General features: G+C 42.4%; 1 protein-coding gene and 1 non-coding gene across 3 annotated transcripts in view; one reads left to right on the forward strand and one right to left on the reverse strand.

Annotated features, from left to right (window-relative positions):
- ANKRD13A (ankyrin repeat domain 13A) overlaps positions 1–20,767 on the reverse strand; it is a 32,553-nt gene extending 11,786 nt beyond the window's left edge. Inside the window, exons 1-6 of one of the 2 annotated variants that reach the window (XM_025474240.2) lie at positions 20,557–20,767; positions 9,088–9,220; positions 8,173–8,297; positions 5,706–5,751; positions 4,406–4,549; positions 3,213–3,402 (exon numbers count right to left, since the gene is read on the reverse strand). In XM_025474240.2, the coding sequence (XP_025330025.1) occupies positions 3,213–3,402; positions 4,406–4,549; positions 5,706–5,751; positions 8,173–8,297; positions 9,088–9,220; positions 20,557–20,652 (734 nt within the window). In that variant the 5' untranslated portion in view covers positions 20,653–20,767. The remainder of the gene's footprint in view (positions 1–3,212; positions 3,403–4,405; positions 4,550–5,705; positions 5,752–8,172; positions 8,298–9,087; positions 9,221–20,556) is intronic. The other variant, XM_025474241.2, reaches the window with a different exon arrangement.
- Positions 4,035–4,180, forward strand: LOC112677040 (U4 spliceosomal RNA). Its single transcript, XR_003146810.1, has one exon. It is a non-coding gene; the product is annotated as a U4 spliceosomal RNA (small nuclear RNA).
- Positions 20,768–21,274: the final 507 nt, after the last annotated feature.

Below are 21,274 nucleotides of genomic sequence, written 5' to 3' on the forward strand. Positions count from 1 at the left end.
GTTATTATGTTAAAAGCAGTTTTTTAGCCCAGGCATGGATTCCAGGCCTGTGGAACCGCTTTTAAAGTAGCCCAGCATTCCAGCGGCAGCTACAGCATTGGTAAAGTGCCTGAAAACTCAGTTATTCAACTTAACATACTCCTGGGCGAAAAATGCATTTAGAGGCAAGAACAGCCAAGAAACTCTGGTTCTTTTTCAAAGCAGCTCACCCTGGGAAATACTACCACTCACAAGGGAACCCTGACCAGCCTGGTCTGCCCTTTTGTCTAGGACATCACATCCTAGCTCCACTGTGACTGCTGCACTTAGCTCCATATAGAACAACTGTCTGCCTTCTGCTCTAACCCCAGAAGGAAGTGGGATGTCACGCAGGAAGCTCCAGGAACTGCCAGATCGCCCAACTCACAAAGAAGATACATGTCATTTGTATCTCATGCTTTCAAACACCTTCATTAGTCCAGATGGGGTATGCAGTGTTTTACATGTATGTTTATAGCCCATCAGAGAAAGGAAGGACCAGAGCTTTACTCTTCCAATTAGTTGTCCACAATTAATGCAGCATGACCCATGGAGGGAGAGAGAGAAACACTAAAGGAATTACACCAAATGCTAGCTATTTCCACTTCACTTTTCAGAAACAAAACTGCAATCCTGGGGGAAAGGGCTTAGGGTCCACATTGATTCATAAACCAGAGTCCTCTCTTAGCCATCAATAATTGAAAATCAAGATAGTCCTTTTAAGTTAACAGAGTCAGTCCTCAGTTCCTTGTCCTTCACCAAGTCACTTGATATTTTGGCCTAGGAAAGAACTGCTTTCTGGCACACAGTCTTCCAAGGTACCAAAGGATGACTCAGTCTGCTCTCCTTCATCCTGCGAGCCTGCTGGGGAAGCAGAGCTGTGTGGTTCTCCCTGGGGACCGCCATGCAGCTCACTCCTCTGCATCTGCTCGGCTGGCAATCCTGGCTGCTCCACTTCCCTTTCCATTCCCATTCTGACAGCTTGCTTATTAAATTCAGCGTCCTATTTTAAAACCCAAATTCTATAACTCCTTGGCCCTTGATTAACTTTACAGGCAGAGACATCTGAAAATGACAGTACACCTAGCTCCCCCTCTGCCATTTTTACCTCTGCCTGTCTCCACTGAGACTGCCATACCAAAAGCCACTGAGCAAGCACTGTGGCTTGCAGGCTACTGAGCAATTCAGAGAAAGGCTCTGAGGGTGACAGGGAACATTCTGTTTAAGTCTGGCAGAGCATAATCTTTCAGAGAAGAGAAAAGCCCAGACTGCAGCCAGGGGGTGCATACTGGCAGGCCAAAAACTCATGCAGGAAGCAGGTATCAGAATCTCAGATCAGAGGAGAGAGATGGAGGAGAACGACTATCACAAGTGAGCACAACTTCCAAATTCAAACAAATACACACTCCCACCACCAGTGGAAAGGATATGTACACACTTCTTCTACAACTCAAGTGGCTCAAATCCTTGCTTGATGCACAAGAAACTCACTGACTGCCTGCATTCTGAGCACCATAAAAAAAAAAAAAAAAGCAGCCATCTTCCTGAAACACTCTCTCCAAAACCAACCATTGGTTTCAAAAGGAGGTTAGCTTGAACCTTCTGAAGACCTAGTGACCAAATACCAGATGTACCTTAGTCCTCCATAAAAATGGAATGTGCCCTCATGTACCATCTACCCCCCTCACTGGGGCAGCTGCCAGTAATCGTCACACTCTTTGGAAATTACACTGGCAAACACAGACTTAAACAATGCTGCCAACAAACCAGAGGAACCAGGAGCTCTTCTCATGACATCTTAGGGTCATGGGGACTTTAGCAACGTCATTTCAAGATTCACTCCTTTCTTTCCTTCAAGGAAACTGAAAGCCGAAGAGACTGAGCCACTCCCAGAGCCGCACGGTACTTCAGCAGCCCTGTCAGTGGCATGTTCTTCCCACCCCTATCTCCACAGCTGGGCTGCAGGGGGTGCAGTGGGAGGGGCGGGGTTGGGAGGCTCCTCTATTCCCAGCTTCACCACAGAGCCCTAGCTGAAGGTGCTCTGTCTACAGAGGGATGTGCCAAAGCCTCAGGGGTCTTCCCCAGGCCCTCCCAGGTAAAGCCACAGTCAGCTCCTAATAGACAGCCATCACCTGGCAAGGCCAGGGCAAGGAGGCTAGTGACGGGGTGGGGGGGGGGGGGGCAGTGATGACCCTGCCTCTTGGGGGTACCACTCCCCAAGCACCAGTGGTATCAAGACACCACACAAACTGGCATTTTGGTTTTCTCTTCTGCTACTAATAGATGCCCTAATTCCTAATTCCTAAATCTGAAGAAAAAGGCACTTCAGTCTTATGTCTGACTCAACAGAAAACTCTCATTCTTACAAATTTTCTGGAAACCAAGAAAAGAAAAAGAGAGGAAAGTCAGTACATTCATTTAGAGTAAAGCCGAAATCCAGGATAGTATGTGTCCACGTTAGCTCAGGTTATGCTGCTTTGGTTTACAGAGCTGGATGTGACATCCTAGGCAAACGCTCAGGGCTCTTACTCCCTCAGCTCAAGGTGTCCTGTGGTAAAAACACTCAGGCCAACAGCTCTGACAGCCTCTACTTCCATTAACATTCAGAAGTGCTCCATGCCTCTGCAATGCCCAGAGGCAGATGACCAGAGACAGTGCTGTCATCCAGGTTAACCAAGGCACAAACCTCTCCAGAAGCTTCTTCTGGTAGAATCTGGAATAGAACTGAAAACACCTCCAGACTTTTGCTCTAAACTGTTAGTCCTCACAGAGGGAAAGGACCACACTTAACTATATGGTAAATGTGAATTTGACTAGCCAGTACAACCACAATCAACACTGGGCCAATTCTACCTTCCAGAATCTCAAAGCTGCATGGTTTGGGACTAGGGAGCCTGTGGATCTCCAAACACCAAAACAAAAAATTCAAGTAAAAGCCATTATAAAGGGCCCATAAAAGAATATGAAGCCATTTCTCTAAGACTTAACCAATGTGTTATAAAAATGATCTATGAAAGAGGATGTCAGCTATGGCTTCTACTTGGTTAGAACAGAAAGCAACATTAAAACCCTCTATGTTTATTATGCCATATTAGAAAAATCCCAATCCACCCATAATTTCCAATTCATATCTATATGCCACTAAAGATGGCAGTAAAGGGATTAGACATTAAAATGCAGAACCTAATGCGTACCTTTCAAAAGCAATATTTTTAGTATCGAGGCTGGTATTAATGACTGGGCTTGTGAGCCGCCTCTCAACTTCCCTGCCTTTTGGCTTCATCAAGTCCAGAGTGAGGCGCTCCATTTCCTGAGAAAGGTCAAAATGCTCAGTGGTGACCACTCTGTCATCATGGTTGACTTCCATCAGCTCTGCCCGGTTGTCTGTTAATGGAAACAAGAGTGTAACTGAGCACCATGCAAGGAAGATACAAAAACAAGGAAGCCTCAAAGTTAAAATACTGAATCATCTTTGACATTCCCCCCCCTCCCCAGCCAAGTGCTATCAGATAAAACCTAAAGACTATTGATTATTGACTACCTACTTACATGGAGATTATCTGGCCAGTTTCCACAGCCCATAGGTCATCTTCCCCTAAGTTCCAGACATTTAAAACAATTTGCCTTCTTTGTTGGCAATACATCTGTGTACTTTTAAAAATGTATGATTTACTTAATTAATGTAAACTGTTTATGCACAACGCTGGACTGGCAATACCACTTTTCTCACCCTCCACTAGGAGGATCATGCCTTCTTATGGAGGGAATATATGGAGATATAAGACAGAGTCTCAAAATGAGTGGGAAAAATCAGAGAGGGTGACAAAACATGAGAGACCCCTAACCCTAGGAAACAAACAAGGGGTAGTGGAAGGGGAGGTGGATGGGGGGAGGTAGATGGAGGGATGGAGTGACTGGGTGATGGGCACTGAAGGGGGCACTTGGAGGAATGAACATTGGGTGTTATACTATATGTTGGCAGGTCAAATTCTAATAAAAAAAATATACAAAAAAAAAGCTTTGCGCAGTGGCAGTATTGTAGCCAATGAGGTTTATCCGAGGCGTGATTATTGCTAATTGAAAACAAACAAACAAACAAAAAGAGTCTCAAACTCAAGGCTCAAGAATGTGAGACAAAGACATGTCAAAGAGTAATAGTATTGGGTGGTAAATGATACAGACAAGAAAATTAAGAGAACTATCCAAAAAGAATAAAATAGAGGAATGGAGAGCTGAAAGTTAATAGGAATAACCAAAAAAGAAAAAAAAAAAAAAAAGCCCCAGACATGATCAGATAAAGTATAGAAATGCAAACACATTTTGATGGTTAAAAATCACTGTAACTCAGCGTTAGCAGCAATCATGAAAACAGAACAGAACCACTCACCTTCTCCCTTAAATATAAAACTACGCCTCCCTCTTATCCAGCTCATGTTCTCAAATCCCAGCAATGTGATATCCACACGCAGTTTGGCACCACTTTTCCAAATGCGACAGACATCATTAGGGCATATTCGGGAAACCAAGGGCACTGGAGAAGAGAAATGTACTACTGAGGAAAATCCTGAGGGCCAAGCAGAACACGCAGGCCCAGGAAATCAGCATTCGGAGTTTAACAAAATTATAGGAGTGGCACAACAGGGACTGACAGACCTAGGCTTGGCTCCCACACTGAGAATATAGGAAGTCACTTTCAAAAACTAAAAGTGGACCTTCTGTTCTATAGCTCTTTATAACAGTGCAGTTGTATGTCTTATCCAGAGAAAACCCTAAATGAATTTCCCAAGGGTATTCTTAATCCCAAAACTGAACCTCTCTTTCTGACGGTCGATCACCATTAGAGCTATAGTGTGTCCATCTGGCCTTCTCGCTCACATATGCTGTTCCTGCCATATGGCTGTGGCCTACCACATTGCCATACCCATCCTTTGAAATATCAAACCTAATACATCTAAGATCTGCTGCTGCTTCACCTGTGGGTATTTGCATTGGAAAAGAACTTGTAAGGTTTCCAAAAGAACCTGAAGTTCTCTTCTGTTGCGTACTCTTTACATCATTTAAAATGCTTCATTACAAATATGACTTCTTGCCTGACAAAGAAGTCAGAGTGAAACCTGGGAATTAAGAGCTGTCATTAACTAAGTTACTGGAAATAAAAGTGGAACACCTATGAAAATTACTGTCAGTCAATTTGCCTTACATAAGATTTTGGAGAAATACATCCATTTTGTAAAAAACCAAGCTATCCCAACAGTCATCTAATTTTCTTCCTTAGAATAACAAGTTTAAAATAAGTTGAACCACATAAGAAAATGAGCAATAAATTATGGTAAATCTACTTACTAAAATCTTAAATCCATTTAAAGTGACATTAAAAATACTAATAATATGGACAGGTATCAGCTATTGAGTGACAAAAGGAGGAGACAAAATTGTCTATATGTTATATTCACAGATGCTCAGGAGAAAAACCCTATGTGTGAAGGAAAAAACTAAGAAGGAAAATATACAAAGTATTAATGGTAGTTGTACTTAAGTGGGACTATAGATGCCAGTTTTTCCTTATTCTTTTCTAAGCATTTCTTAGATTAAAAAAAATACATTCCACTTTTATAACGGAAAAGTAAACTTATATTCAGGCTCAATAAATTTGGAAACAAATAACTTATAAACCCAGAGCCACTCACCCCAACTGGTGAATTCCCATTTCATCTGCACATAGAAATCTGGAGCCTGAAGGACAAAAGTTTAAAGTAAATGACCCTTGGCACTATTAACTGAACACAAACATGGTAAGGGTTAATGAGGTTTTAAAGGAGGGGAAGAAGCGAGAATACAGAAAATAAGAAACATAAAATGCAAACCCATCAAAGTAAATGCCTATTTTATAGGCAGGCTATTATTTTCTCTTGATATAAAATATGTCTAGACTGTTAATAAAGTTAACTGAGAGCAACAAGGTTAGAGAAGGATAAAATCAAATCTGATTCAGGACTCAGTCTGGTGCCTAACAGTAGCAGAAAGATGAGCCTGGAAGATGGGCTTATGCACTGCCATGCAATGTGGATAACAAGCAATTCTGAACAAAGAGAAAAAACATCATTCCATCTATTCTGTGGGAGAGCTTGACTGAAAGGTTTTGTGTTCTGGGACATGCTTCATATTTACTGGGCCTCAAAACCAAAAGAGGCTATCAGACATCACTTCCCCAGGGAGTTGGCTTTCCCTCCAGTTAACAGACATCTGTCCTCATTCTCCCCCTTAAACTTTTAGAATTTGGCTCTATAAAATTTTACACCACCAGAGCAGCCCTGTTTATTAGGACAGCTTTCTGACCTACTCTCAGTTCTTACAGAAGGTTCTTGGAGAGCTACTTATGAAATCCAACGGTTACCAGCCAAGAAGAGAAATGCTACAAATTCCAGGTGTTTCTCTGTTCCCTCCCACCCCCATGGCTTTTTACAGAAGCACAGGACAGGAAGACCAAGAATCTACCCTAGAGTAAAACCAGAATTCTAGTAATGGGTAAAGGCTCTCAAAGGGGCAGCAGACAAGAAATTGGGCCTATTTTAAGGAGATAATGTTGAAAGACAAAACGTCAGCAACAACATCTGGCGCCACTGGGCACACAGGTCATTCATAGGCTGTCTCTAACTTCAAGCAAAACACTCCAATGCTGTTTACTGCTCTAAATTAATACAGGTAAAAAAAAAAAATCCTTTACATGGAATTTTTTAAATGAAGAGTGACTCCATGTTAAGTCAGTTTCTGTTTTGCAAGTGGGCAAATGTGTTTTTAGTTCCTCCTACAGTAAGTTAGATACGAAAACAATAAATCCACTTAATCTTCTGTCACACTGCTTAAAAACAATGCATACAACTATTTCATATTTCCTAGATGGTTTCATGTAGTACACGACAAAATGAGTTGTCTTCAGGAATGATTTTGCTTGAGTGTCACAGAAATACATTTTTAAAAAAGAGTGCTCAGATAATGAGCAGTGATTGTCTTACTTACAGCAAAGTTGTTCCTTTTCTCAACAGAGCTGTTCATTTTTCTTTTCCTTTTTTTTTTTTTTTTTGAGCTATTCATTTTTCTGAAGAAATATGTTGACTAAAGTTGTAAAGTAGATTTATCTAGCAAATACCTTTGGAGGTATTTTCACAAGTTCACTTATGTGCTTAAATTGAGAATAAATAACAGGAAAATGAAAGCACTGGTGCTTTTTGTCCCTTGCTGCCCTGAGAACATTGCACTATTGGCTCAAAAGATCATTCTTGCAGGTAACAGAGACTATATATATGAAGAATGGCAACCAGCGTGCAAAACAGTCCATGAGCCTAGAAGTAAATTTTTATAAAAATGATCTCCAAAAAATAAAAATAATAAAAATAATAAAAAATAAATGATCTCCAAGTGTCACAAAGCCCATACACTTTAATTCATTGATAATGGTCTTTACCAGCCAAAAAACAATGTCTATAAATAAACTAAGCCAATGGATCAGAAGTCACAAAATCTAACAGCTAGGGTCAATAGGAATGGCAAGGAGAAAGTGCATACAAACTTCAGAGCCTCAGCAGGCCCTGGAAATCCCTGTACAGTAAGTAACCAATGCTCATAACAATTTCCTCAACATGACCTATGCTCGGGGTGCCTGGGTGGCTCACTCAGGTAAGCGTTCAACTCTTGATTTTGGCTCAGGTCACGATCTCAGGGTTGTGAGATTAAGCCCTGTGTTGGGCTTCAGGCTGGGTATGGAGCCTGCTAAAGATTCTCTCTCCCTCTGCCCCTCCCTCCATCCCCCTGCCCTCATAAGCCTGTGCAAACTTTCTCTCAAAACAAAAAGATGACCTCTGTAAAGAAGGCCACTGTTAAGAAAATAGGCACCTAGACAAATCAATTGTTCGATGTCCATTTGTCTTAAGTTATCATTTTTAAGCAGCACTCAAAAAGGTAGGTCTACTGACCTAGAAACATAACTTGTGAAAGACCACATACATTTAACAAATAAGTAATAATGTTCTTTGGTACTAAATATATTGTATTTACAATTCATAAAACTCTTAGGAAGGTACACGTGGATGTCTATGTCTCCAGCTATGCTGTCAGCATTTAGCTCAAAATATGGCATTGCCACATTTTTTCGGATACCTCGAGAATCTTCTGGAGCAGTTCAGGAACTCCTTCAAGGGCCATGGATGTGTTGTGGTAGTCCCTATGTTGAAGAACGGTGTACACCATCTCGGGGTCACCAGTGCTTACAGCCTCGTGTAAAACTGGAAACCAAAAAGGTGACATTTCATCACCCCATAGTCTCATGCTTTGACAAATTCCTAAGCTAGTTTGAAGAGTCTGAGACCCAACATTTTCTTCAAAGAGGGAGTCTCACCTTACTTTTATGACCATAATTGCTTATCGCTAGCTCTTAACTGAGTGAAAAGAAAATATAGCACTCGTAGCCTCTTGATCAAAACAACTTCCATCCTCCCCCCACACCCTCTTTCTTACCACTGGTTCTGAAATCCTGACAGTGTCTTCAGAGAGCGGGCTTTACCTGTGTGATCACACAACTGTGGTTACATGTGGATCAGGCAGGTAGGGCTTATGTGTACCCTTGCTCAGCCAACATAGAATAACTGACCAATGGTAAGATAGCTTACAAGCAAGTGAAATGCCAGGATTTCACCAGAAAAAGGCTACTTTTAGTCATACTTTTGTCTTGATTTTGCCTATCTCAACAGATTCACTGGAATTACCATCACATCCCTCAGGAGGAATCTGGCCTCCAAATTCATGTATGGTAGAAGGGTTTGCACTGAGAGCTGCTTTCTGGATAGGAGTCACCCTCCACTGAGGGCTGAGGGCCCAGGACACGGTTCGGACCATTGTGCTGCAGGTCAGCCAGTAGCCTCTGAGGCTCGCATCTCCTCACCTCAGCCCCTACTCCCAAGAGAGAAAGAGTCTTAAGATAAAGATAACTTGAGGACAATTATAATTGAGACTGACCTTTATTCAGAGAGAGATAACAAAACAAAAGGCTTTCAATTATTTTAAGAGTATACTTGCCTGTCCATCCCTCACGATTTTCTTTTGTAACATCTGCTTTATGTCGGAGCAACACTCTAGCAGATTCCAAATGTCCCAAAGAAACAGCAAGGTGCAGTAAGGTTCGACCTCGTGGATCCAGAGCCTCCACATTCTGTGAAGTAAACACTGGCATGTATATAATTGCATATATTACATCAAAACATGGAAGTGTGTGCGAGAGAGAAAATTTAGTATAAAAAAATAGAAAATAGTATTTATACATTAATTACAGCAATATGTGGAAGAATGAATGTTTGCATGTGGGAGTGGTTGAAATATTAATTTGAGGGCTATAAATAAAGATGATAGTTATTGAGTTCCTTTTTCTATAAAGTACCTAATAAATAACATTGGCTATAGGCCTCAGATCATCAGACATGTCCTATGCTCCCAGCAGCACTCAAATGAAGTCTAAATAAGGCCAGGGGCTTTCATGAATGCAACCACCCTGTGACACAGAACATGGGGGATTTCTCAAGCACTTATCAGCATTCAGGTCTAGAACAGGAAGTGGAGGACTTTAAGCAAAACTGAAAATACAGAAGGTAATTGGGTCAGAATAAAATTACATTCTCTAGCTGTATTCCCACCAAAACGCCACTCTCATTACTGTATGCTGAGTTCCAAGTGCCCTGAAGTAGCAGCATCCACAGGTCCTACAATGAGCATGATCTGCCAGATGTGTATGTGGACATATTCATAGGTAAACGTGAAAACAAACACATGCCATTTTGGTCCATTTCCCCTCAAAGGTTTTCTTCCCCATGCTAGACACAGCCATTTGGCTTTTACTCTTCATTCCTATTCCGACCCTTCTTCAGCCACCTGCACTGAGTGGAAAGCCAAGTGGCAGTTTCTCTGGCATGAGCTCAGTCTGAATGACTGAATGCTGCCTTCCTTCCAAAGATGACTCTGAACGTTCTTCCAAGGACACAATAAACTTTCATGGGACTTCTGGAATGTAAAACTTAAAAAAAAAAAAAAAAAACTTTTTAAGTGCTCAAACACTTCTTAGGAAATGTGCTTTCATCTTGATTTGAGATGCTAGTTATGGTGCAGGCATTAACTGCAGCCTCCAGAGATATCCAGAACATGCCTCTTACTTGCCACAGGGGAGAAAGGTAAGCAGAACTAAACAACTACTGCCCAACAGCTATTGAACCTCCATGTTTTGTGAAGTGCATCATGACTGCCATACAATGAAGATAGGAACTGTTCTCGAGGAATGACAGCAATGGTTGAAGACATTCTGCTAAGTGAGCACTTGTCCTCCTGGACCAGTCCCAGGCCTCACCGTTCTCTCAGGCACTGGAATACCAATACATCTTTTGGAATGGGGCCCACACCACCTCCCAGGATTCCCTGGCTTTCCCTAAGGGTATGACTTGTCTGTCTCACCAGAGAGACTGAGAATTCCAAAGAGCTGGATCCAAGTCTCATATTTCCTAGCTCCTGCCACCCGGTCTCTAATTGGCATTAAATCATGATTTTTTAAAAGTAATCTAGGTTGCAGAAGGGGAGGGGGTAAAGGGATGGGGTAATTGAGTGACAGGCATTAAGGAGGGCACATGATGAGATGAGCACTGGGTGTTATACTATATATTGGCAAACTGAATTAAAATAAAATTTTAAAAATAAATAATCTAGCTAAAGACTTTTAACTGAGTTGAAGCTTAGCAGGAAACAAATAATTAGCAAATTCATTACCTCCTTACATATCTGTTATATAGACTGTTTCCTCACCTAACAAGTTCAGTCTATGGGAAAGGTGCTGGGTTTATTAGCACACTGCCTGACATAGAGGAGATGTTTAACAATATTTATCACACAAAAAAGGGGAAATTCTATTTAATGCAATTCACACCCCAAAAAGGGGTGTTAGAAGCAAACTAACATCTCAGACCAAGGACTGACACTCAAGCTCCTGAGCAAGCTCTAGATACGATGTGTAAAATCAAAGCCAGATACATTAAGTTGTTGACTTCTTCCTATTTTGGACCACAGGAAAAACTACATGTATGAACCAGACAGCAGCACATTTTGCATTGCTGATTGTAGCTCTTCAAGAGCATCCTGTGCCTCTTTCTCATTTGAAAAGAGAGAAGGGAGGGAGAATATTATATTATGGTGACTGGGATTAAAGACAGTGGGTGATTAAAGTGGAAATTAAAAAAAAAGTGGAAATTAGCAAAACAGAGGATGACAAATCAATACAGAAAAAAAAAAATCAACAAAACTGAAAACTGGTTCCTGGTAAATATCAACAAAATTGACAAACTTTCAGCTAGATTGGCCAGGAAAAAAAATAAGATTCAAGTTATCAAAAGCAAGAGTGAAAGGGGATATTACTACCAACTCTACAGAAATACAAAGTGTTTAAAAGGAACACTATAAAAAACTGTATGCCAACCAATGAGAGACTTAAATGAAAGGCACGTATTCCTAGAGTCAAACTAGCAAAACTAACTTAAGAAAAAGTAGAAAATCTGAATAAATTTGTAACAAGTAGAGATTAAAATCAGTAATTTTTTAACTTTATAAAAAGCTCAGGCCCAGATGGATTCACTGGTGAATTCTGCCAAATATTCAAAGAATTAAAATCAATTCTTCACAAACTCTTCCCCAAAAAATAAAATAATAGAAGATAAAGGAAAACTTCCCAACTCATTTTGTGAGCCCAGTATTATCCTGATAACACATTACAAAAAAGAAAACCATAAACCAATATCTCTAATGAATATAGATACAAAATCCTCAACAGTATATTAGCAAACAAATTTAGCAACACATAAAAAGGGTTATTAAACACCAGGACCAAGTGAGATTTATCCCAAATGCAAAGATGGTTTTAATATCTGATAATTAAGGGCACTTGGGTGGCTCCATGGTTGAGTGTCTGCCTTTGGCTCACATGGTGATCCCAGGGTCCTGGGAGGAGTTCCACATCAGGCTCCCCACAGGGACCCTGCTTCTCCCTCTGCCTATGTCTCTGCCTCTCTCTGTGTGTCTCCCATGAATGAATGAATGAATTAATGAATAAATAAATAATCTTTAAAAATATATCTGATAATTAATGTAACACATTATGTCAGTAGAATAAAATAAAATTAAAAACACATGATCATCTCAAAAGATGCATGCTGTGGTCTGAATGTGATCTAAATTCCTATGTTGAAATCCTAACTTTGAAAGATGATAGTATTAGGAGTGGAGCCTTTGTGGAGTGCTTAGGGCATGAATGGGGGGCCCTCATGAATAGAACTAGTGCCTCAATAAAGGAGACCCCAGAGAGCTTGCTAGTCCCACTTCCACCATTTGAGGACATGGTTGGAAAGCTCCTGCTATGAACCAGGAAGAGAGCTCTCTCTAGCACATCAAATCTGCCAGCACCATTATCTTGGACTTGGAGCCTCCTGTACTGTAAGTAATCAATTTCTATTTTTTATAAACTACCCAGTCAACAGTATTTTGTCACAGCAGCCCAAACAAGACTACGACAATACAGAAAAAGCATTTTATGAAATCCAACACACCTTCATGATACAAAATAAAAATAAAAAACAAGAAACAACAAATAGAAATAGAAGGGAATTTCCTCAAAGAGCATCCAACTATCAACACCCAGAGCTAACATTATACTTAATGGTAAAAGACTGGATGCTTTCCCCCCAAGACAAGGAACAAGACAAGGATGTTCTCTTCTATCCCTTTTATTCAACACTGTACTAGACGTTCTAACCAGGACAATAAGGCAAGAAGATGAAAGAACAGGCATCCAGATTAGAAAGGAAGAAGTAAAACTATCTCTATTCATAGATGACACGATCTTACATATAGAAAATTCCAAGGTAGCCACTAAAAAATTAGAACAAAGGAATTCAGCAAGGTTGCAGGATACAAGATCAATATACAAAAACCAATTACATTTCTCAGAGAACTGGAGAGATTACCAGAGGGGAGGTGAGTGGGGAAATGAGTAAAACAGATAAAGAGGATTAAGAGATACAAACTTCTAGTTATAAAACACATTAAGGCACAGAGATGAAAAGTACAGCATAGGAAATATAGTCATAATATTGTAAATAACTTGTTTGGTGACAGATGATGACTTTAATATCGTGAGCACTGAGTAATATATAGAACTGTGGAATCAATATGTAATACACCTGAAACTAACATAAGACTGTATGCTAATTATACTTCAATTTTTAAAAATGAAACAAAATAAATTGTATCTCTATACACATATAACCACTCAAAATGAAATTATGAAAACAATTCTATTTACAATAGCATCAAAAAGAAGGGCAGCCCCAGTGGCGCAGCGGTTTAGCGCCGCCTGCAGCCCAGGGTGTGATCCCGGAGACCCAGGATCGAGTCCCACATCGGGCTTTCTGCATGGAGCCTGCTTCTCCCTCTGCCTGTGTCTCTGCCTCTCTCTTCGCTCTCTCTGAATGAATAAATAAATAAATCTTTAAAAAAATAAAATATTTAGGAATAAATAACAGAAGTACAAAAACATATACTCTGAAACTACAGCGCATTGTTGAAAGAAATTAAGATCTAAATAAATGGACCATGTTCATGGTTCAGAAAACTTAATATTTAAGACGTCAATATTCCCCAAACTGAGCTACAGAGTCAATGTAATACTTATCAAAATTCTGGTGGCCTGTTGTAAATGGACAAACTGATCCTAAAAATTCTTAAGTACAAGGAGACCAGCATAATCAAAACTATCTTGAAAACAGCAAAGTTTGAAGACTCACACTTAACAATTTCAAAACTTAACTATATACAAATCTACAGCAATCAAGACAGTGTGGTACTGGCATAAGGACAGACATGTAAATCAATAGAATACAATTTTTTAAAATTTTTTTTATAATTTATTTATGATAGAGAGAGAGAGAGAGAGAGAGAGAGAGGCAGAGATACAGGCAGAGGGAGAAGCAGGCTCCATGCACCGGGAGCCTGACGTGGGACTCCATCCCGGGTCTCCAGGATCGCGCCCTGGGCCAAAGGCAGGCGCTAAACCGCTGCGCTACCCAGGGATCCCTGGTCAATTGGTTTTGAGCAAGGATGCCAAAATAATTCAGGGGGAAAGAATAATCTTATCAAGCAAATGGTGCTTGAACAACTGGATATCCACATGTAAAAGAATGAAGTTTTATATATACCATACATGAAAAATTAGCTCTAAAACGATCATAAACCCAAATGGAAGAGCTAAAACAATAAAACTCTTAAAACACAGAAGTTCACCTTTGTGACCTTGGGTCAGGCAAAACCATCTTAGATACAATACCAAAAGCATAGGAGACAAAAAAAAAATTAGATAAACAGATAAACTGCACTTCATCAGAATTGAAAATGTTTACTTTACAAGATACCATAAAGAAAGTAAAAAGACATCCCACAGATGGTGAAAAAATATTTGCAAGTCATTTATCTGATAAGGGGCTAGTCAGCATCCAGAAAATATGAAGAACTTAAACTTCTGAAGAATAAAAAGACAACCCAATTTTTAAATGGGCAAAGCATTTGGAATAGACATTTCTTCAAAGAAGATATCCCAATACAATAAATACATGAAAAGAGGCTCAATTTCATTAATCACTAAGGAAATGTCAATCAAAACCACAATGAGATACCACTTCACATCCACTAGAATGACTACAATCAAAAAAATAACAAGAATGGACAAGGATGTAGAGAAACTGGAACCCTCATGCATTGCTGGTGGGAATGTAAAATGGTGCAGCCAATTTGAAAAATAGTTGCCAGGTCCTTCAAAAGTCAAACACAGACTAACCATATGACCCAGCAATTCTTCTCTTCTTGAGTATTTACCCAAGAGAAATAAAAACATACATCCTTATGAAAACTTGTATACAAATGTGCATAGCAGCATTATTCAGAGCCAAAAAGTGAGGTGGGCAGGGGGACAAATATCCATCAACTGGTAAATGGATAAACAAAATGTGGTACACCCAGACAATGGAATACTATTCAGCCATAAATAGGAACAAAGTACTGATAGGTGCCACAGTGTGGATGAACCTCATGAACATGGTAAGTGAAAGAGGCCAGACACAAACGGCCACATATCGTAGGATTCCATTTATAGAAAATGTCCAGGATAGACAAATCTATAAGATGGCAAGTAGATTAGCGGTTGCCTGGACTGAAGGGGTAGAGGGGAAATGAGGAGTGCCTACAGAGTACAGGGTTTCTTTCTGGGGAGATGAAAATGTTATGGAATTTGCTGGTGCTGATGGTTGCACAACTGAGTGAAAACACTAAAAACTACTGAATGATATACTTTAATGGGTAAATTTTATGATTAGTGAATTATAGCTCAATAAAGATGTTTGAAAAAACCCACATATGTATGTGTTTTATGTAATACATAAAACGAATCTATCATCTATATACTGTTTGATGAGTTGCTTAATTTCTTCTGAGCTTCAGTTTGCTCCCTTGTAAACTGGGAACAATAAAAACACAGACCTTACAGAGTTCCTACAAGAATAAAGGCATAATACCTAACTAACGCTGTAAGAAGCACTAAAAAGAATTAGGTCGTATTATCCTACACCCACATTATGGAGTGTATATAAGCTGTCACTTTCTTCCTAAAAGAGATCTGTTCAGATTTCATTTACAGTTAATAGTGGGGCTTAGGGTCTCCAACCAAGGACTTTAGTTCAGTGAGCAAAAGCTTTCAGAATAAAACTGGAATTCACACTGGAAGCTGATTTCAGTTTTTTCTTTGTTTCTTCAGTCATAAACTGTACCAAATCAAAAATACTCCTTTAAACTATAATAGTGCCCCCCAGAAAAGAAAAGCTATGAGATTTCTGCACGTCCCCATACTCATTGGTAATTTAAGCCCCTGGGGTTTGCTTGCTCAAAGCCTTGTTTATATCCTGCTGTCCTCCAGAGGTGGTAAAGGCCAAGCTTTGAGTGCAGGCTGCAGAGCCAGACAACAGGCCCACTTCCAGGACCCTGAAGAGCCTCATGTGCATTACTCAAGCCTTCTGTACCTCGGTCCTCAGTTCGATAGGAGTGTTTCATCAACTATCACTGTTCCCTGGTTGGGGGCCTCCAGCAAGAGGCTGCTAACTGGCCTTCCATTCTCTCCAGAGTCCACCCTCATTCCTGTGCATCTCAGGCTGCCCTGGTCCTCTGTAGCTGTGGCCCAAACTAACTCCCCCACCCCAAGTCAGGTGGGCAATGGTATCTGTAGGCATAGTTCCCTCAAGTGAGCCTGAGCCCCCAAGGGCCAAGGCGGAGCACCTGAGAGCAGGCTCTAGCTCCTCACCTTGAATGCTTGGCCCCTGGCTCCTGGTAGGCCTCCAGCCAACAGGCACCAACCTGAATATGTGCCCAGTGCCTCACTCGGCCTGCTGGAGACTGGGGCACGAGCACAGCGTGGCTCCCCGTCAAGCTCTGAGGACTGCAGCTGTCTAAAACATCCTCTTCCTCTTGCCCTGATGGTGTACTTTCACCTGCTGACTTCCTCACTAGGGGCTGGCCCTAGAGTCAGGCCTCATCTGCTGCACCCTACTCGGTCCTGGGCTTCCTCCCATTTAAGGTGCACTCACCTTTGCATATGTCCCCTTAAGTGTTCATTCATTCTCCCAGCATCTGTAAGGCCAGACATGTTTAATAGACCTCTCTAGCTAAATGACAAACAACATAACCATGACACAAATCATTTCCACTGCACCTACTTCAAGGCCCCACTGAATATTAAAGACAGTAGAGCTGATGCGTTAAGAGGCACTTAATAAAGTACCTCCGCTGAGCCAACATAGAAAGCTCGAAACAACTGCAGAGTTGGCAAACTCCACACTCCAGCTCTCAGCAAGACCTTGGGGTGGGGGCTGACTCACACACACTCAGAAACGTATCCTATCCTCTTCATCTGGATAAATCTGATTCTTTCTGTGCTGTTGTTCCTAGGACAAAATACAATTCTTACAGCTTACCAGTGGGCCTGTTTCGAGTCTCACTCGTGGGATGAAAGGAATGAAGGAAGAGACAGCAGAAGCTTACTGGCAAATAAATTGCTAAATGAAACAGCTGGTTGTATTGCTGGGGTGATAGGAATTTTTTGTTTTTCACTATGTAGCCAATACATGTTCCTTGCAGTAAAATTGGAGCACACATAAAAGAAACTGAAAGCCCAGGAAGATTATAATAATAACAGCAGCAATGATGATAAATGGGATTATTCTCAGTTACTATGTGCCTGCACGTTCAGATCTGTTCTCTGCCTTATCTTCCACAATTCTGAACTGGAGGGACTCTTACAAAAAGAAGCAAACTGAAAGGGTTTAAGCATACAGCATTACGGCAGAATCCGACTTTCTGGGTTCATACCCTGGTTCAGCCACTGGCAAAGCATGCAACTAAGCCTCTCTCCACCTTATCTGGTTTCCTTATCTGTAAAACGGGAATCATAACACCATTCACTCCAGGGCACTGGTATGAGAATTAAATCTAAAATTGCATATAAAGCATTTCAGCACAATGCCTGACAAAACAGTAGGCTTTCAGTGCTACTCTCCCTATTTTTACAGATGATAAAACAATTCAGCAAGGGTAAATAACTTGCCCAAGCTCACAACGTAATCAGTATTAGCGCTAGCCATTAACCCAACTGCCTCCAAGTCATAGATGTATGTAGATGTTTCATAATCAAGAGGATCTTGATAAATATGAAAGCAACAAAATATTTCCTGCCACATATTTTAATATCAATGATCAACTTAACCCTTAACCAGTTACATAACTCGCAGGGTGCAGTGAAAAATGAAAATGCAAGTCTCCTTGTTAAAAAAAGAAAAAAAAATTTAAGAATTTCAAAATGGTAGGGGTGCTGGGTAGCTCTGTTGGGTAAAGGTCCAACTCTTGATTTCAGCACAGGTCATGATCTCAGGGTTGTGAGATCTAGTCCGGCTCGGTGTTCAGCAGAGAGTCTGCTCAAGATTCTCTCCCTCTGTTCCTTCCCGTGTTGTCTTGCTCTTGCTCCCACACTCGTTCTTTCTCTATCTTAAATAAATAAATATTTAAAAAAAAAATTCCAAGACGGTGACAGCAGAGCATTACACCAAGTACACCCCTTCTGAGCACAGGCGTCATGCCCTTGAAGCCAGCCCCATCTCTACCCCTTCAATGGCCAAGTTTCAGGATTCAGATTAGATTATGTGGGCACACAACTGTCAACCTTTCACGGCGAAGATGTTCTTTATGAATACACCTCAACTACTTCTTACTCAGAGGGGACTGGTATACTATGAAATAATCTACAGGAATAACCAATAACAAAGTCAAAACCAAGTAATTAGCAAGAATGAACATTCTTTCTTTGACCCCCTTGACAGTAAAAGTGTGAAGGATCAATTTACTCCAGGAAAATCTGCTGCAGAATTATAATTCTCTGATCATAAATATCCTTAATGGTTTTCAAGGTAAGAAGGCACAGAGAACTTCCAATGAACACTTTCATTACAGCTTACAGGAAAAGGAGAGAATACAGCTATGCCACATCTTAGATTGTAAACCAAGACCGTGTTCTTATCTTCTCCTTATAGAAAAACTGCACCTCATTCAAGCTCTTTTCTTCACCCTCGATGAATAGAAAACCTGCTGTTTTCAGAAATCAGTATTGAAAGAGCCTGTGGCTTAATGATGGCAATGAACTTCTCTATCAAAAGGGACTTAATTCTGTGACTTTCTTTGTACTGTATCTCAATATTTCATAAGAAGCTGGGGCAGCCCAGATACTGAGGAAGTACAGATGCACAACACAGCAGGATTGTCTGGTCATTTTTCAAGTGTCCAAGATGAGAACACTTAGCGCTAAGAGCAAAATGATGGAGGATTCCCCTCTGCACCACATCTAGTAACAGAAAGCGAATGAAATCACCAGGTATACTGGTACACCTAATAGTGAATCATCTACTCTGGGGGCGTGATCTAATTAAGACCAATGACTCTTACAATAAAAGTTTATTCTGTCTGGACAGAGGATTTAAATGAAAAAAGAGCAACTCCTGACTCCCAGCAAGTGCTTAACAATTTTTTTTTTTTTTTTTTACAAACAACTTTTTTTTTACAAATATAGCAGGGTGCAAGAACACACTCACTTAGCAGTAACCAGTCACCAAACAGGGTGTTGCTGACCTTGCTCAATTTTTGCCAACCAAAAGTGCTCCTTTTTCTCTAAAATTTCTTGACAATTTTGAGCCATTCAAAAATAGACTTCAGGGGCTGAAGGTGGCCCTGGGTGGCTCAGTTGGTTAAGCATCTGCCTTCAGCTCAGGTCATGATCCTGAGGTCCTGGGATGGAGCCCATGGTGGGCCCCCGGCTCAGCAGGGAGTCTGCTTCTCTCTGCCCCTCTCCCTGCTCATGCTCTCTCTCCTCTCTCAAATAAATAAATAAAATCTTGGAAAAAAAAAAAAAGAAATCAGGACTTCAAAGTCAACAAGAATTACACCAAGTAATTACAAATCCTTATCCTAATTGCTAAGTGTGTTAGCTTATAACTTGAGGGCACCAATAACTCCCAGAATTGTTAAGATGCCTTTAAAAGCAGGGTTTCTCAAGCAGAACACTACTGACGTCTTGAGCCTGATAATCCTGTTATTGAGAGCTGTCTTGTGCACTGTAGGATGGTGAGCAACATCCCTGGCCTCACCATAGTACCCATTCCCCACTGGTAACCACCAAAACTGTCTCCACGCATTACCACGGGGGGGGGGGGGGGGGAGGGTAGGGAAGTGTACATCAAAAATCACCTCCAACTGAGATCCACCGCTTTAAAAAGATGGCAACAAATCAATGACAAGGAATCAAAGCACTTAAGGACAGAAAGGGATTTTAAGGATCCTGGGCACCAGTGATTCTCAAAACTTTGGTATGTATCAGCCTCCCTAAGGCCACAGAGGGAAAATGCCTTGCCCAAGGTCACAGGGCGAGTTAGAACCTGGGCTCAAACCCAACCAAGCCCTTCCAGACAAAAGGGGTGGGTGGGGTGAGCGGCGTGTGCTGTTCTCACCTCTTTGGGAGAGGCAGTCGAGCCTAATTGGTTCAGAGAGTGCACTCTGGAACCGGCCGGCCAGAGTCAAAACCCCGACTCGGTATGTATTAGGGAGGAGATCTTGCGCAAGGCAGATAACCTCGGAGAGCCTCAGTTTCCTTCTCCGGCAAATGTAAAAACAACAGTACCCACCTCCTGGGACGGCTGTAAAAGCTAAAAGACATACTGCCCACCAAAGCCCCGGCACGGGCCTGGCACGCAGTCAGCACTCGGGCACACGTCCTCTTACTATGACCGTCCCACGGCTGCAGGGCCCCGGAGGCAGAGGGCTGCAGATGGGCTCGGCGGTGGGGGCTCAGCGACCCCCCCCGCCCCGCCCCGCCCCGCCCCTCACCTGGCCCCGCAGCTCCTTCTCCAGCTGCCGGTAGTCGTTGTTCCAGACCAGGAGGTGCAAGGGAAAGTGGCCGCTGCTGTCGCGGGCCGAGGACATGGCGAAAACGCCGCCGCCAGGCCCTCGCCGCCCGCTCGCCAAGCCTCAGCCCCGGCGGGGTCTCCGGCGCCCGCCTGCCCGCCCGCCAGGCGGCCGGCGAGAGAGCGAGCACCAAGCGGGCGACGGGCGCGGTAGGCGGCGGGGCGGCCTACGGGCCGGGGGTGGGGCGCGCGGGAGGTCGGGGGTCGCGGGCCGGGTCGGGGTCGGGGACGGGGTCGGGGACCGGGCCGGGGACGGGGTCGGGGACGGGGTCGGCCGCGCCCACCCCGCGCCCCGCCGAGCTCCCGCCCGCGCTGACAGCTCCCGAACCGACTTCTGCGGGCCGAACTGCCCCAAACAGGGAAGTGCGCGGGGCGAACCACCGCACCCCGCGGCGGGGGGAGGCGAGGCCAGCCACCCGGCCCGGGGCCGGCCCGATCCCGCCCGCCCCCGCCTACACACCGGGACACGCAGAGCCAGCCCAAAACAGAGCTAACGTCCTCGCCTTGACCCCGGGACCTCTACCCTCAAAACTCGGCCTGCCCGTCACCAGCCGCTTCCCCCCTGCTCCAGCCATCTCACATGGTTCAGTCCACAACTGGGCCTGTTCCACACGCTCGGCCTTCAGGGGGAGGCAGCTGGG

Source organism: Canis lupus, chromosome 26, assembly GCF_003254725.2.
Source record: "Canis lupus dingo isolate Sandy chromosome 26, ASM325472v2, whole genome shotgun sequence".
Taxonomy (NCBI): domain Eukaryota; kingdom Metazoa; phylum Chordata; class Mammalia; order Carnivora; family Canidae; genus Canis; species Canis lupus.